An 11526-nucleotide genomic window follows, 5' to 3' on the forward strand; every position below is an offset into this window, starting at 1 on the left:
ATGGAACTTTCAAGTTTCACTAATAAAAATAGTCATTAATTTACTCTATGGAGACATTTGCAGCAGATGCACCGAATGTTCTTAGATTATGTAAAATAAAAGAAACAGAACACAATTCACAAATGATTATTACCTACTGTTATTACAGTTCTTCAAAATCCCTCAACCAGCAATGTGTCCTGAAGAGCAGAGTCCATCTTTTACAGTCAAAGGGGCACCTGAAATACGCCATGAAGGAGCTGTGTGTTCTTTTACTATTTCTTTTACATTAACAGGAAGCTTGTGAAGAATTCCTCTGACTTATAAACTTCCTGAACTGTGGAGACTTCTGAAGTCCAACTGTTCTGACCTCATTCTGATTAGAGCTCTACACACAGTCCTCTTGGCAGTAGCCGTTTCTTGTCACAACACACACCTTTGAGCATCCAACCTGCAATTCATAGCAGCTGCTGCTGCTGGGTAAAGCTATTGTGGTATCTGTACTGTGAATTCTGATACTTTCTAATGATGATTCTTTAAGCATGAGTTACTCCTGCAGCCTCCGTGGGCTGGCCGGAGGCCTCATCTCTCCCCTGTACTGTAGGTATTTATATGGGGCTATAATGTGTAACCACAGAGCCGTTTTTTGTGACGCTCCATCATGAATAATCATGTGACCTGGCTGTACGACCGCTAACAACCTGTGGCACAGAAGTGTCATGTTTAGCAACTATCTGCCAGAGACACACAGGCTGTACCGCCTGTAATGTGTGAGACACGAGGACTGATTTGTTCTTTGTTTCAGAGGCGCGAAGCAGTCTGTGATCACCTTAAAGGAACGTGAGACTTTTCTAGCAGCACAACATAAATCAACTTTCGACCTCGATAAATTGCTCTGCAGACATGAACCTTCGTTACTGTTACGCTCAGGATCTGTTCAGGTTTATTGTAAATTCGTGTTTCATGTGTCAAGTTTTGTTTACCCCCAGTCTGCTGACATATAACCTGAGTCTTGTTTTCTAGTTTTGTATTTGGATGGGTGTTATTGCAGTGTGCACATGGACCAAAGATGCACCCATGTTTTTTATTGTGTTTGGATCGTCTTGAGACTGATGTAAGTTAGAAGAAAAATCTAATGTAGCCTTAACATAAGCTTTATGCAGTAAAAACTCGTCTCATCCTCAAGTTTAATAGCTGACAGGTGACAGATGACGCCTCTTTGCTGGGACAACTGGTTCTATCATTATCGGTAAGCGCCACCTGTCGGCGACGCACGGTAACAACACGTGTCAAAGGTTGAGGAAGAGGCTCCCTCCCTCGTGTCCTCGTCTAAATGTATAAAATGGCACAAAAATACAAAAAGGAATTGATTATGGATTATTTATAAGAATGTTCCTTTTGGGGATCATAAATCCCAAAACGTACATTAAATAAAATGACCATAACAGTATTACGTTACGTTCACCCCACTAACAGCAATTCAAGAGAGATTTAATGACAGTAAAACCGTAAAATAATACTTTCTACATAAAAGAAACATGTGACATATCTTCTATACGAGGACAGGAAGCATGCCATCTGATCTTTAGCTATTACAAAGTTAAAAGTCCAATATTATTTATTTATTTGTTTGCATCAATATCTCACACTTTCTGTAATATGAAACAAATGATGTTTTTGATGGGAACGAGGCAACCAGAGGAAATTCAAAATATCTCCCAGTTCTACAGCAGACATATAAAGAGTGTGATTAAAGTCAATTTGACTCTAAAGCTCGTTGACTTTTCAGCAATCTTGAATCAAATATTAATGATAAATTTTAATCATGAAAAAATGTTAAAAAAAACCAGAACAAACAAACAACCAAAGTAGTTTTTTTCTGAATGTTAAAGCCCAATGAGTTCAAATATTTAAAGTCGACTGTGCATTGAGGAGCAAGTTGAAGGTCACGTCTACTTTTAATGAAGGCTGAAATAATATAAAAACAACTGAGTCAAAATGACCCCAGTTCAACACACAGGAATATAAACCTGGAGGTAGGCGAGAACATCCATGAACATCCAATGGGAACTGTTAATGAAGAGGTAATCTCCAAATAATCCGACAAAATGCTCCGATGGGGTGTCACGCTCATATGTGTTGAACATGCGCGGTGTCAGTTTCCTTTAGGCGCTTCCTTCCTTAAGTTCAATTATATTTGGAGTTAAAAGCTTGAATAAATATCTTTAATTTTTTAACCATATTTACAGAAAAGTATAGGCATTTAATACATCTAATAGTGTTAATCCTTAAAATAATGTGTGGGGGTATTTTTCCATAGGATTTCCATTAATGGTATAATATGGAAAAAATTAGGACTGAAAAACAGAATTGACGGAGAGGTTGTGTTTTTCCTTTGGAGTATTTTCATCTCTACAGGCTGCATCCTAGTGAGACCATAGTAAGTATATGTTAAAGGGTTAAACTTATATTTATACTCTCTCCAATTCATAACGACAACAGTACAAGAGCTTCAGATCTCAATTTGGGGACATCGTGTATATAAAAGAATTTGTGCAACTCGGTCAGTTGAGGCAGGTTTTTTCTTTTTTTTTTTAGATTCTATGTGCAAATCAGAAGAGTGTGATATAATTTAGGGCCGTTCAGCCACAGGGAGAGGCGGAACGTCAGTTACGGTAAGAGGAAGAGCTGTTGAAGTCCAGGGATGCGTTCTCGAGGCCTCCGTAGCCGTTCATCTTCTTCAGCTGCAGCTGGTCCCCCAGGATGAGGCCCTGGGTGTCCATGATTGGCTGCTTCCTGGAGAACATTTGGCTGATTTCCATGAAAGTTTTGTTTTTGGTCTCTGGAATAATGAAGTAGACGTAGATGGCCACTGAGAAGCAAACAGTGGCGAACACCAGGTAGCTGTAAGCACCAGCACTCATCTGGAGGGGCAGCGAAGAGGAGACAAAAGCAGAACAGATCAGCAAAAGATCAGTATTTGATGTAGGAAGGCATTAAATGTTTCACAGAAGCACATTAAACTGTGGATCTGAAATGAAGTTGAAATTAAACCACTGCACCAACACCAGCACCAGTCACCCTTTTTGTCCTGGAACCAATAAACATGAATACACCCAGAAATTGGGATTTTTACCATCATTCCTCACAAAATGTTGCATTTAAAAGCTCTCCCGTCCATCTGCTGTCAACATTTTTAAACACCTTTCACAGCAAACCAGATGAGTTACATTCAAACAATTCAAGAAGTTGTTTTGTTACAAGGGTTACTTCCTATCTGGAAGACAAGGTTGCTTGATGAGACCACAACCAGCATGAGTGTGTAACAGAGAAGGGACACGACACATTTCAGGCATCCTGGAACCTGCAGCCCACCTGTTTGGTTTGGAGTCACGGCTCTCACCTGCATGAAAGGGAAGATGAAGCCCACAGTGAAGTTGGACACCCAGTTAAGCGAACCTCCAATTATGTAGGCTGCTGGGCGGTGGGATTGTTTGAACAGCTCCGCAGTTATCAGGAACGGGACCCCCGCTGGAAACAAACGCAACAGTGATGCTGAGAACAGACAGAACCCCCTTCTCTGGTTTGGATGAATAAAGCAATCAAACACCACAAACTGAAACCTTTTAAAACCATCGCAAACCCAGATGAGGCTTATAAATCACATGTGTGTAGTCTATAGGTACGATGTTGTCCACAACGGAACTGGCTCATTATGCTGCTTGATAGAGCATCAAATATTCTCTGTCCATGTAAAACATTGGTAGAGAATCATATGTAGATTTCCTTTCAACAACAGAGCTCATGTGATGCCAATTAGAGAAGCAAAATGAACCAACAACGCTGCCTAGATGAGAATCAAATATATCAATGACAGCGTGTTCGCCTGCTCCTCTTTCATTATTCTGTTATATCATTAAAAACGCATTTGTCTCTCTTTTATAGAGAAAAATGAACGCGAATTACCCAGAAAATGCATAATTGCATACATTAACATTTATGGGCGTATTTGTCACTGTGGAAGAAACAGTTTTAGGTCCACAGAAGGCGTCATTGCACCAATTGACCTGAAGAGAGAGCCATTTTATAACAAAGCGCCTTCAGGGGCAGTTTTTCTGCGATAGTAGTTCCATCTGTCTCCATTAGACATTAGGCTTTAGTCTACTTGTTACCTTTGGATTCCTGGATTACAGATATTCAAGCAACATGGAAGGTTTGACAACCTAACTGCTAACTTCACTTTACCACATTATTCTCACGCAATGTTAGGAGTGGAAAGATTATTTGTATTTGTGTATGTATAAGAACCAAACATTTTCAGGATTTTTCATTATATACAAAGCTAGCATATTATTTATATGATAAGCAATTCAATTCTGATCATTGAAAATAGGGTTAGGGTTAGAGAGCGACTTGCCTGGACCAATACAGAAGCCAGCGATGATGCCGATCACACAGCAGACACTGATGTAGCGCATGAATGACAGCTGAGCCTGCGGGGAGATGAACCGTGAAGAAGCAATGAATATCCAGCTCTGTTTATCTTCATGGGAATCATCAGATCTGCGGGACTGCAGTGGAACGCGTCCTGCCAGCTTCAAGTGAAGGAGACAGATGTTCGCGGATACTCTTCCCCCGATAAAGGAGGTGTCATTCGTCTTTCTTCAGCTCCCAAACTGCCATCTCTGCAGCAGCTAATAAAGACGGCGCTTCTGTGTAGCTTCGCTTCATCACTGTTTCATGCAGGACGGACGCTGTAGGCTTCAACGGCACCACTTGGCACAGACCAGGTGACTTAAGAGCTCTCTTCTGTTCATATTAACTTAACACTGTCAATCACCGGTGCGGACAGAACTTGAGACTCTGGTTCTGGTTAGGGTTAGGGTTGGGCCAGGAAGCCTTCAGAGCACTGCCGAGATACCCTTGAGCAAGATACCCAACCCTCAAAAGCTCAGACAGGACCCGGTGATGAGCTGGCAACTCATTGAGGGGTGTACCCCGCCTTCATCCACATGCTGTGCCAGCCTCTCCGGGCCCCCGAAAGGGTTAAAGCAGTCAAGGAAGAGACACTGGAAAGCAAGAACATGCGCAGATATGGATGCGAGCATGAACGCGCCTGTAAACTGAAGGCCACTGTGATTCCAACGCTGCACACGCCCATCACTGCAAACCCTCCAATCATCAGAGGCCTCCGCCCCAACTTTTCTATGGTGAAACACTGCGGACAGAGAAGAACTCAGGTCAGTTACACAGAATATTATTAACCCAAAGGAAACCGATGGGGGTGCACCACAGGCCAGGTCTTTATGGGCCGTGAGGTTATCAAAATGAGACTTTGTACACATAAAATGCAAAAAAGCCCCATAACAAACACATTTGAATTATCAAAATTCTTTATAAACAATGTTAAAACTTATTTCTGGTCCACATTTGAATTTATTAAGCTGTTCTCTGCTGTGACCGAGCAGGCTGCTACATATCGACCAGCATTTTCCTGTGACCTTTGCTATTAAAAAAACATCCGTTTTCAATGAGCGACTTAGTTCAATTTTCACATGCAGGCGATTACACCATTTTCCACCAGGACACTTCCTGTCCCAGTCACATGACTGTCACCTGATCACCACACCAGGATGTTTAATACATACTGCTGAGGGCTGAATGAGTTAAGGGCAAATGTAAAACTGAATGAGGTCAAGTTTGGGGATTTCCTGTAGGTTAAATTAACAGAGGTTTTAATTTTATTTAACATGGGACCTGTGAGCACCAGTCAGGACCTCATCTTAAATTTCCAGCTGGATATCTTATGTTTAAGACACCCCGTGTGGGAGGAACTTGTCTGCTTTGACTTCGCGCTTTACACCTAACCTTTAAGTACGATGTCAATATCGAGAGGCATTAGGCAGTTAAATTCCCTAACACACACACACACACACACACACATCTATGTTAAATACTCTAATTTTCAGGTTTACCCCGACGAGTGCAGCGACGATCTCGATAATTCCTGTTCCTGCCGTGGTGTAGGGGATCTCTGGTGGCGGGATCCCTGCATTCTCAAAGATGTCGTTGGTATAGAACCAGATCTGAGACATGCAGAGGGAAAGAGAGGGAATTCCTTTTTAGATCCTTCCTTCTGCTTTGCTACAGCCAGATGTGAAGGCAGGAATGAAGCGGGAGCTGTTACTGTTAACTCACGGCATCGATGCTTGACAGCTGCATGCCGATGTTGATGACCACCACGCTGAGCACCTGCCAGCGGACCGTGTCGTCCCGCACCAGTTTCCATACTGACAGAGTCTCCAGCGTTGACAGCGAGCGCTGCTCCTCCTGCATCTCCTCGATCTCTGCCTGGATGTTGCAGTTGGCTCTGTACCATTTCAGGGCTGAGAGACAGGACAGGGAGCAGCGCGGTTCGGACACGGAACTGAGAACTTGGGTTTACAACCGTGGTTACTACAATGATGCCCATTGTAGGGGGAAATATTAGCATATTGAGTTGGCTCTCCCTTAAAAATAGCTGTTTTATTCAGATTCAGAGGACAAAATGATTACTTTCTTGACAACCTCAGATCCACGTTGCACCATGCACCATGTTGCAGGATGCAGAATCCCAATTAAGCGTTATTTACTAAGTATTATTTACTAAGTATCTAATGCTAACAACCATATCAGAAGTTGAAACAGAGAGACAAATACAAATGTACGCAAGCACTGATTTTTATCTGAAATAATCTCATTTTCTTCCCTTTCTCCTCTAAAGCCTTCCTTATCTTGCATACTGACCTGTGATGGTGGCATGGATATTATCCTTTTCGATCAGGAGGTAACGTGGACTCTCTGGGAACCATGGCAACAGCATTAACTGGACAAAGGTGGGCACCACCACCACTGAGAGAAAAAGGGGCCAGTACTCCTCCTGTAACACATGTCAACTGTTCTGGTTCACACAGAAAAGATGAGAAATGTGGACTATTTGAAGCATTTGAAGTGATCCGTTATGTTAGTTAGAATGTTTTCCTCAATAAAAAAAATACACAGATGCTATTCTAAAAGTTTCAGCTTTATTTGTGATCGTTTCATAGGCTGATTGATTACTTCTCAGGGCTGGATTACCTTCCCCAGCAGCTCATGTAGGCCAAGAATCTGTGCGAGGAAGACGCCGGTGCTGATGAATATACAGGGCACCAAACCCAGGAAGCCCCGCAAGCTCTTAGGTGCAATCTCCCCCAAGTACATTGGAACAACACTTAATGAAATACCTGCAGTTAAAAGAGAACATTTCATTAATTGACTCCTCATGAGATACCTCCCTCTGACTCTGTGTATGTGTGTGTGTGTGTGTGTGTGTGTGCACCAGAATGAATCCCTGTGATGAAGCGGCCAATGATGACCATCTCAGGTGACTTGCAAATCCTGCTGAAGCCCATGAGGGAACCAGCAATAAACACCAGCATTGTTGTCTTTACCACCGTCCCTTTCCTGATGGGACAGAGCGAGGAGACTTGTTGGAACTTGATTAAATCTATTCTTTAACCCTAAAGCACGATGGATCCCCAGCAGGCTTTGATGCTGGTGGAGGTTCACTGAGAGGTCAAGTCTCCTGGGGTGCCCAACATTTAGCATCTTATCATCTCCCCCCTTTTCAAACCAAAATAATACACTAACATTGATTAGAATATTGAAAAGAGTGTTTCTTGTTTCACTTTCTGCTTTTTGGAGATCACTGCACCTTCCACTTGCTGACCAGAGCTCCCACACTTGTGCAGCTCACGTCTCACCTGCCAAAGCGGGTGACCAGCATGCCCACAATCAGGGAGCCCAGCAGACCTCCGATAGCGAAGATAGATACGGTCAGCGAGTAAATGATGGTTAGGGTCTCTTCAGTGAGCGCCGCTCCAGTTCGATTTATCATTGTCTTGTTGTAAAAGTCCTTTATGTACTGAAAATTGGTGAGGCAAAGGTGAAAAGCAAGATTATTTGTTGATGGCTGTGTGATGAAGAATACACATGGTACCTGCATTGTGAGGACAGGGTTTGATATTCAACACACTCATAGAATCCAATAAATCCAACAACCCCCAATTACGAGATAAATCTTAATTACAGTTAAATTAAATGATGTGACCAAAGTGGTTCATTTTGGTGCAATGGCAGGCTGGTGACGGGATCATTACCAGAGATTTACACATATTTTTTGCATTGGTTTTTTTTTATAGGATATTGACTGGACCTCTAATATACATGTATAATTTATGCTGAATAGCAGCTGTAACTACTGTATAATGAACTACAGAGTAGTTTTAGCCACTCTAATTATGTTCTATTAGATGCTATATGGGCCTAATGCAGATTTGGTAGGTCACCCGGTTGAGAAATTCAGGCTGCATTCCTTTCTTTTACAAGAAGCCGTAGTTTGTGCATCATGTGGCTCACACAGGACCAAGAACAAGGTCTTTTTTTTAATCCATTTTTGGAAATATTTGGCTCCTTATCTGGTAGTAATGACTGTACCATGTGAAGGCACGAGTTGTTCAACACTGATTCAGTTCTCAGGTGAGAGCCAGATGGACTTTATTCACATAATCTGTTCCCTGACTATTTACTACACATTATCAGAGAGCTCACAATAATTAATTAAAAAACTTCCCTTAAAGTTCTGAGGGTTTATGCCACAATTTTATGATTTGGGAACTTTTAGGTTTCACAACATCAGACATATTTCGGGAAAGTTTGTCAAAATCACTTTTTTTCCAGATTTCTGTGTATTTGTCTAAGGCAGTGAAAGATTGTGATCTAAACTGATTAGATGATCTGATTCAACATCAGACCATCTTGTCATTCTTAAAATTCCAGACGTACCCCAGCAGGAGAGTTGACCACAGCAAGATTGTAGCCATACAGCATAGAGCTCCCGAAGGAGGTGAGGAATGCCACTGCTAACAAGGAGGCAGTCAGCTGCTGTAAAACACAGAAGAAGAAGAGTTCACCCAATGGAGGACACGCTCCTATAACTAGGAGATGTAGCAGCACAGCAGCAGCAGTGGCCAAGGTATAGATCAGTGGAAATATCCATCCAATAATGGTCCAGTTTGACTTTAGTCCAGACAGGTCTCAGGGAAAATGGCTGAAATAAGGAAAGCATCAGCTGTTGCTTGATCCTGATGTTAGTTAAGGCTTTAAAACAGGTATAAGGATAATAAATCAGCTTCAGACCTCTACTCATACATGCTAACGACTGTTGGTCCATATTAACTCTCTGCGTCAGGAATTTATACGGAGCTTGAGGCCACCGATGTGTCAGCCAGCCCCTCCAACCTTTTGGTTTCATCATCATCATCATCATCATCATCATCATCATCATCATCATCATCATCATCATCATTATCATTATCATCATCATCATCATCATCAGACTCATCAGACTCATGTCAGAAAAAGGGAAGCATCTAATTAAAACATGCCGTATATTCGCTTCACCCACTGGGAAGAGTAATAATAACGGAAATAAATGGTCTTTTTTAAAATGCACCTTCAATATTCATCTACATTACAGATGTTTTCTATAGACAGCTATTTAAATTGAAGGAGGTAAAAAGTTAAACTAATCTTGCCTCCTGTTAGCAGTAAATGCAGGCCAGGTCAAACCCACCACACATTTTACAGGCCACAGCCGGAATCACACTTTTAATGTAATGTTTTAGTTTGTCCAATATAAAAAGGCCGTGGGTGGACTCAAATAGCACATTACAATTCATCCAGTCAACTCTTTATTGTCAGCTAGCTTCAAGGGAATTTTACACACTGATCCATACTACGTCCTGAGGGGGTTTGATGATGCCTCCAAATCCTCCAAATCCTCACCGCCTCCGGCGAAGATGTTATGTGACAGCCTGCGTTTGTTTCTGTGCCTGTTTGTCTTGCTGAAATTATCAACAGATTTTAATGAACTTTAAGGAGCCCGTTAAGTTGCTACAACTCTCCATCCTCTCTTGTATTACTACTGTACATATCTGTCTATATATAGACTGGGCTGAAGTGGAGGGTTGTTGGTTCGAGCCCCGGTTCAGACAAAAAATGAAAGGTAGCAGGGGGAGGTGCCAGAACACGTCCAGAACATCGCCGAGGTACCCTTGAGCACAGTAACCAACCCCCAAATGCTCACATAGGGCCCTGGGATGGACCTGCCTTCACCCCTATGCAGCTGGGATGGACCCCAGCACCCCCTCATGACCACAAACGGGAAATCATGGTCAAGAATCATAAATAAATAAATAAAACAGTCATCTTCAGTTTTTCAATGTGTAGTTGGTCACCTAGTTTGAGACAGAGCAGTAGTTCACTCCGAGTATTCTATTTGACGGCTATGATTCAGTGCAGCGACTCATCTACACTGAAGATACTGAGCTGTCGGTCATAAACCTCAGCGGATGCTGTCACAATGGTTAGAAACAGTGAGTAAAAAGACCTTACGTATTTGCTCATTGCAGTTCGTCTAAACTTACCGATGTGATTCGGTCAGATGGTGGAATAAGGTGCTCCTCGGCCATTTAAAAATATCCCTGTGATATGATTCCAAACATCAAAATGGAGTTATCTCACTATGCAGCACAGCATGTCATGGATCTTGTAGGAGGTCCACACACGATGGTTGAACTTGTCCTGCTCATTCACTTTCCCCAAAACAACTGCACACACACACACACATACACACACACACACACACACACACACACACACGACGTCACACACATCACATGACGGAGAGCAACGTGACACACCGAGAGAGAAGCTTGTTGGAAGCAATTAACTCTTAAGTGAATTTGGAAGGAAAGAGGAGAAAGAGGGGAAGGGAGGGTTGCAGAAGGTGATTTATTAAAAAGAAAGAGTTGAAGAGGAAACAGGGAAAACATATTAAAAGCTTTAAAAAAAAATCCAGGATTGTGATTTTACTCTATAATTCACAGAAATGGTCAATGGGATACAGATAATTTCACTAGAATGGGTGAAAAACATGTAATAAAGTAACTTATCACCTTAAGGTAACTTTATATGCAGTAAATATTATCCGATTTAAGCTTCATTTTTCTGCATCCATATAAAGGAGCTTCATGTAACTCAAGCAGGCAAATGCTCACAACCTGATGGACCTGCACACATGTTGGGAAAGAATTGGTTCAGTAAAGTCCTGAGAGTAAAATGGAGCTCTGTAGTTAGTTGAAAGAGTCAGAAAGCACTAAAAATAGGTGAGAGTGGGTCCTGTACACACAAGCAACACTTCTGTGGCCAAACATGGTGCAGTGCAGGACACTGTTGGATAGAAAATGAACTTTAGGTTAAAACTTCGGATCAGCAGCATTTCGGATCACTTACTGTGTGTAGCATTCCACTTTTCATAATCCAGTAACTTTAACCCCACTGTTGCTGCACGAAAAGCTGTTTTCCTTAGCTTTGTTAGCAACATTCCTTAAAAAAAGACTTAAAAGATTAGATTAGATTAGATTAGATTCAACTTTATTGTCATTACACATGTCACAAGTACAAGGC

At 41.9% G+C, this 11526-nt stretch overlaps 1 protein-coding gene and 1 long non-coding RNA gene across 2 annotated transcripts; one reads left to right on the forward strand and one right to left on the reverse strand.

Annotated features, from left to right (window-relative positions):
• Positions 1–1586: 1586 nt before the first annotated feature.
• On the reverse strand, positions 1587–10664 carry slc2a15a (solute carrier family 2 member 15a). The gene is made up of 12 exons (XM_057048191.1): positions 10485–10664; positions 8842–8940; positions 7761–7921; positions 7337–7461; positions 7096–7241; positions 6766–6898; positions 6178–6365; positions 5955–6065; positions 5096–5197; positions 4397–4472; positions 3383–3510; positions 1587–2903 (listed from the first exon to the last, which is right to left on the reverse strand). Exons 1-12 carry the CDS (start codon positions 10527–10529, stop codon positions 2646–2648), a joined length of 1572 nt encoding a protein of 523 aa, XP_056904171.1. The 5' UTR covers positions 10530–10664; the 3' UTR covers positions 1587–2645.
• Positions 3709–7753, forward strand: LOC130534194 (uncharacterized). Its single transcript, XR_008952832.1, has 3 exons — positions 3709–5219; positions 6743–7196; positions 7340–7753. It is a non-coding gene; the product is annotated as an uncharacterized LOC130534194 (long non-coding RNA).
• Positions 10665–11526: the final 862 nt, after the last annotated feature.

The sequence above is a fragment of the Takifugu flavidus genome, chromosome 11 (genome assembly GCF_003711565.1).
Source record: "Takifugu flavidus isolate HTHZ2018 chromosome 11, ASM371156v2, whole genome shotgun sequence".
In the NCBI taxonomy this organism is placed as follows: domain Eukaryota; kingdom Metazoa; phylum Chordata; class Actinopteri; order Tetraodontiformes; family Tetraodontidae; genus Takifugu; species Takifugu flavidus.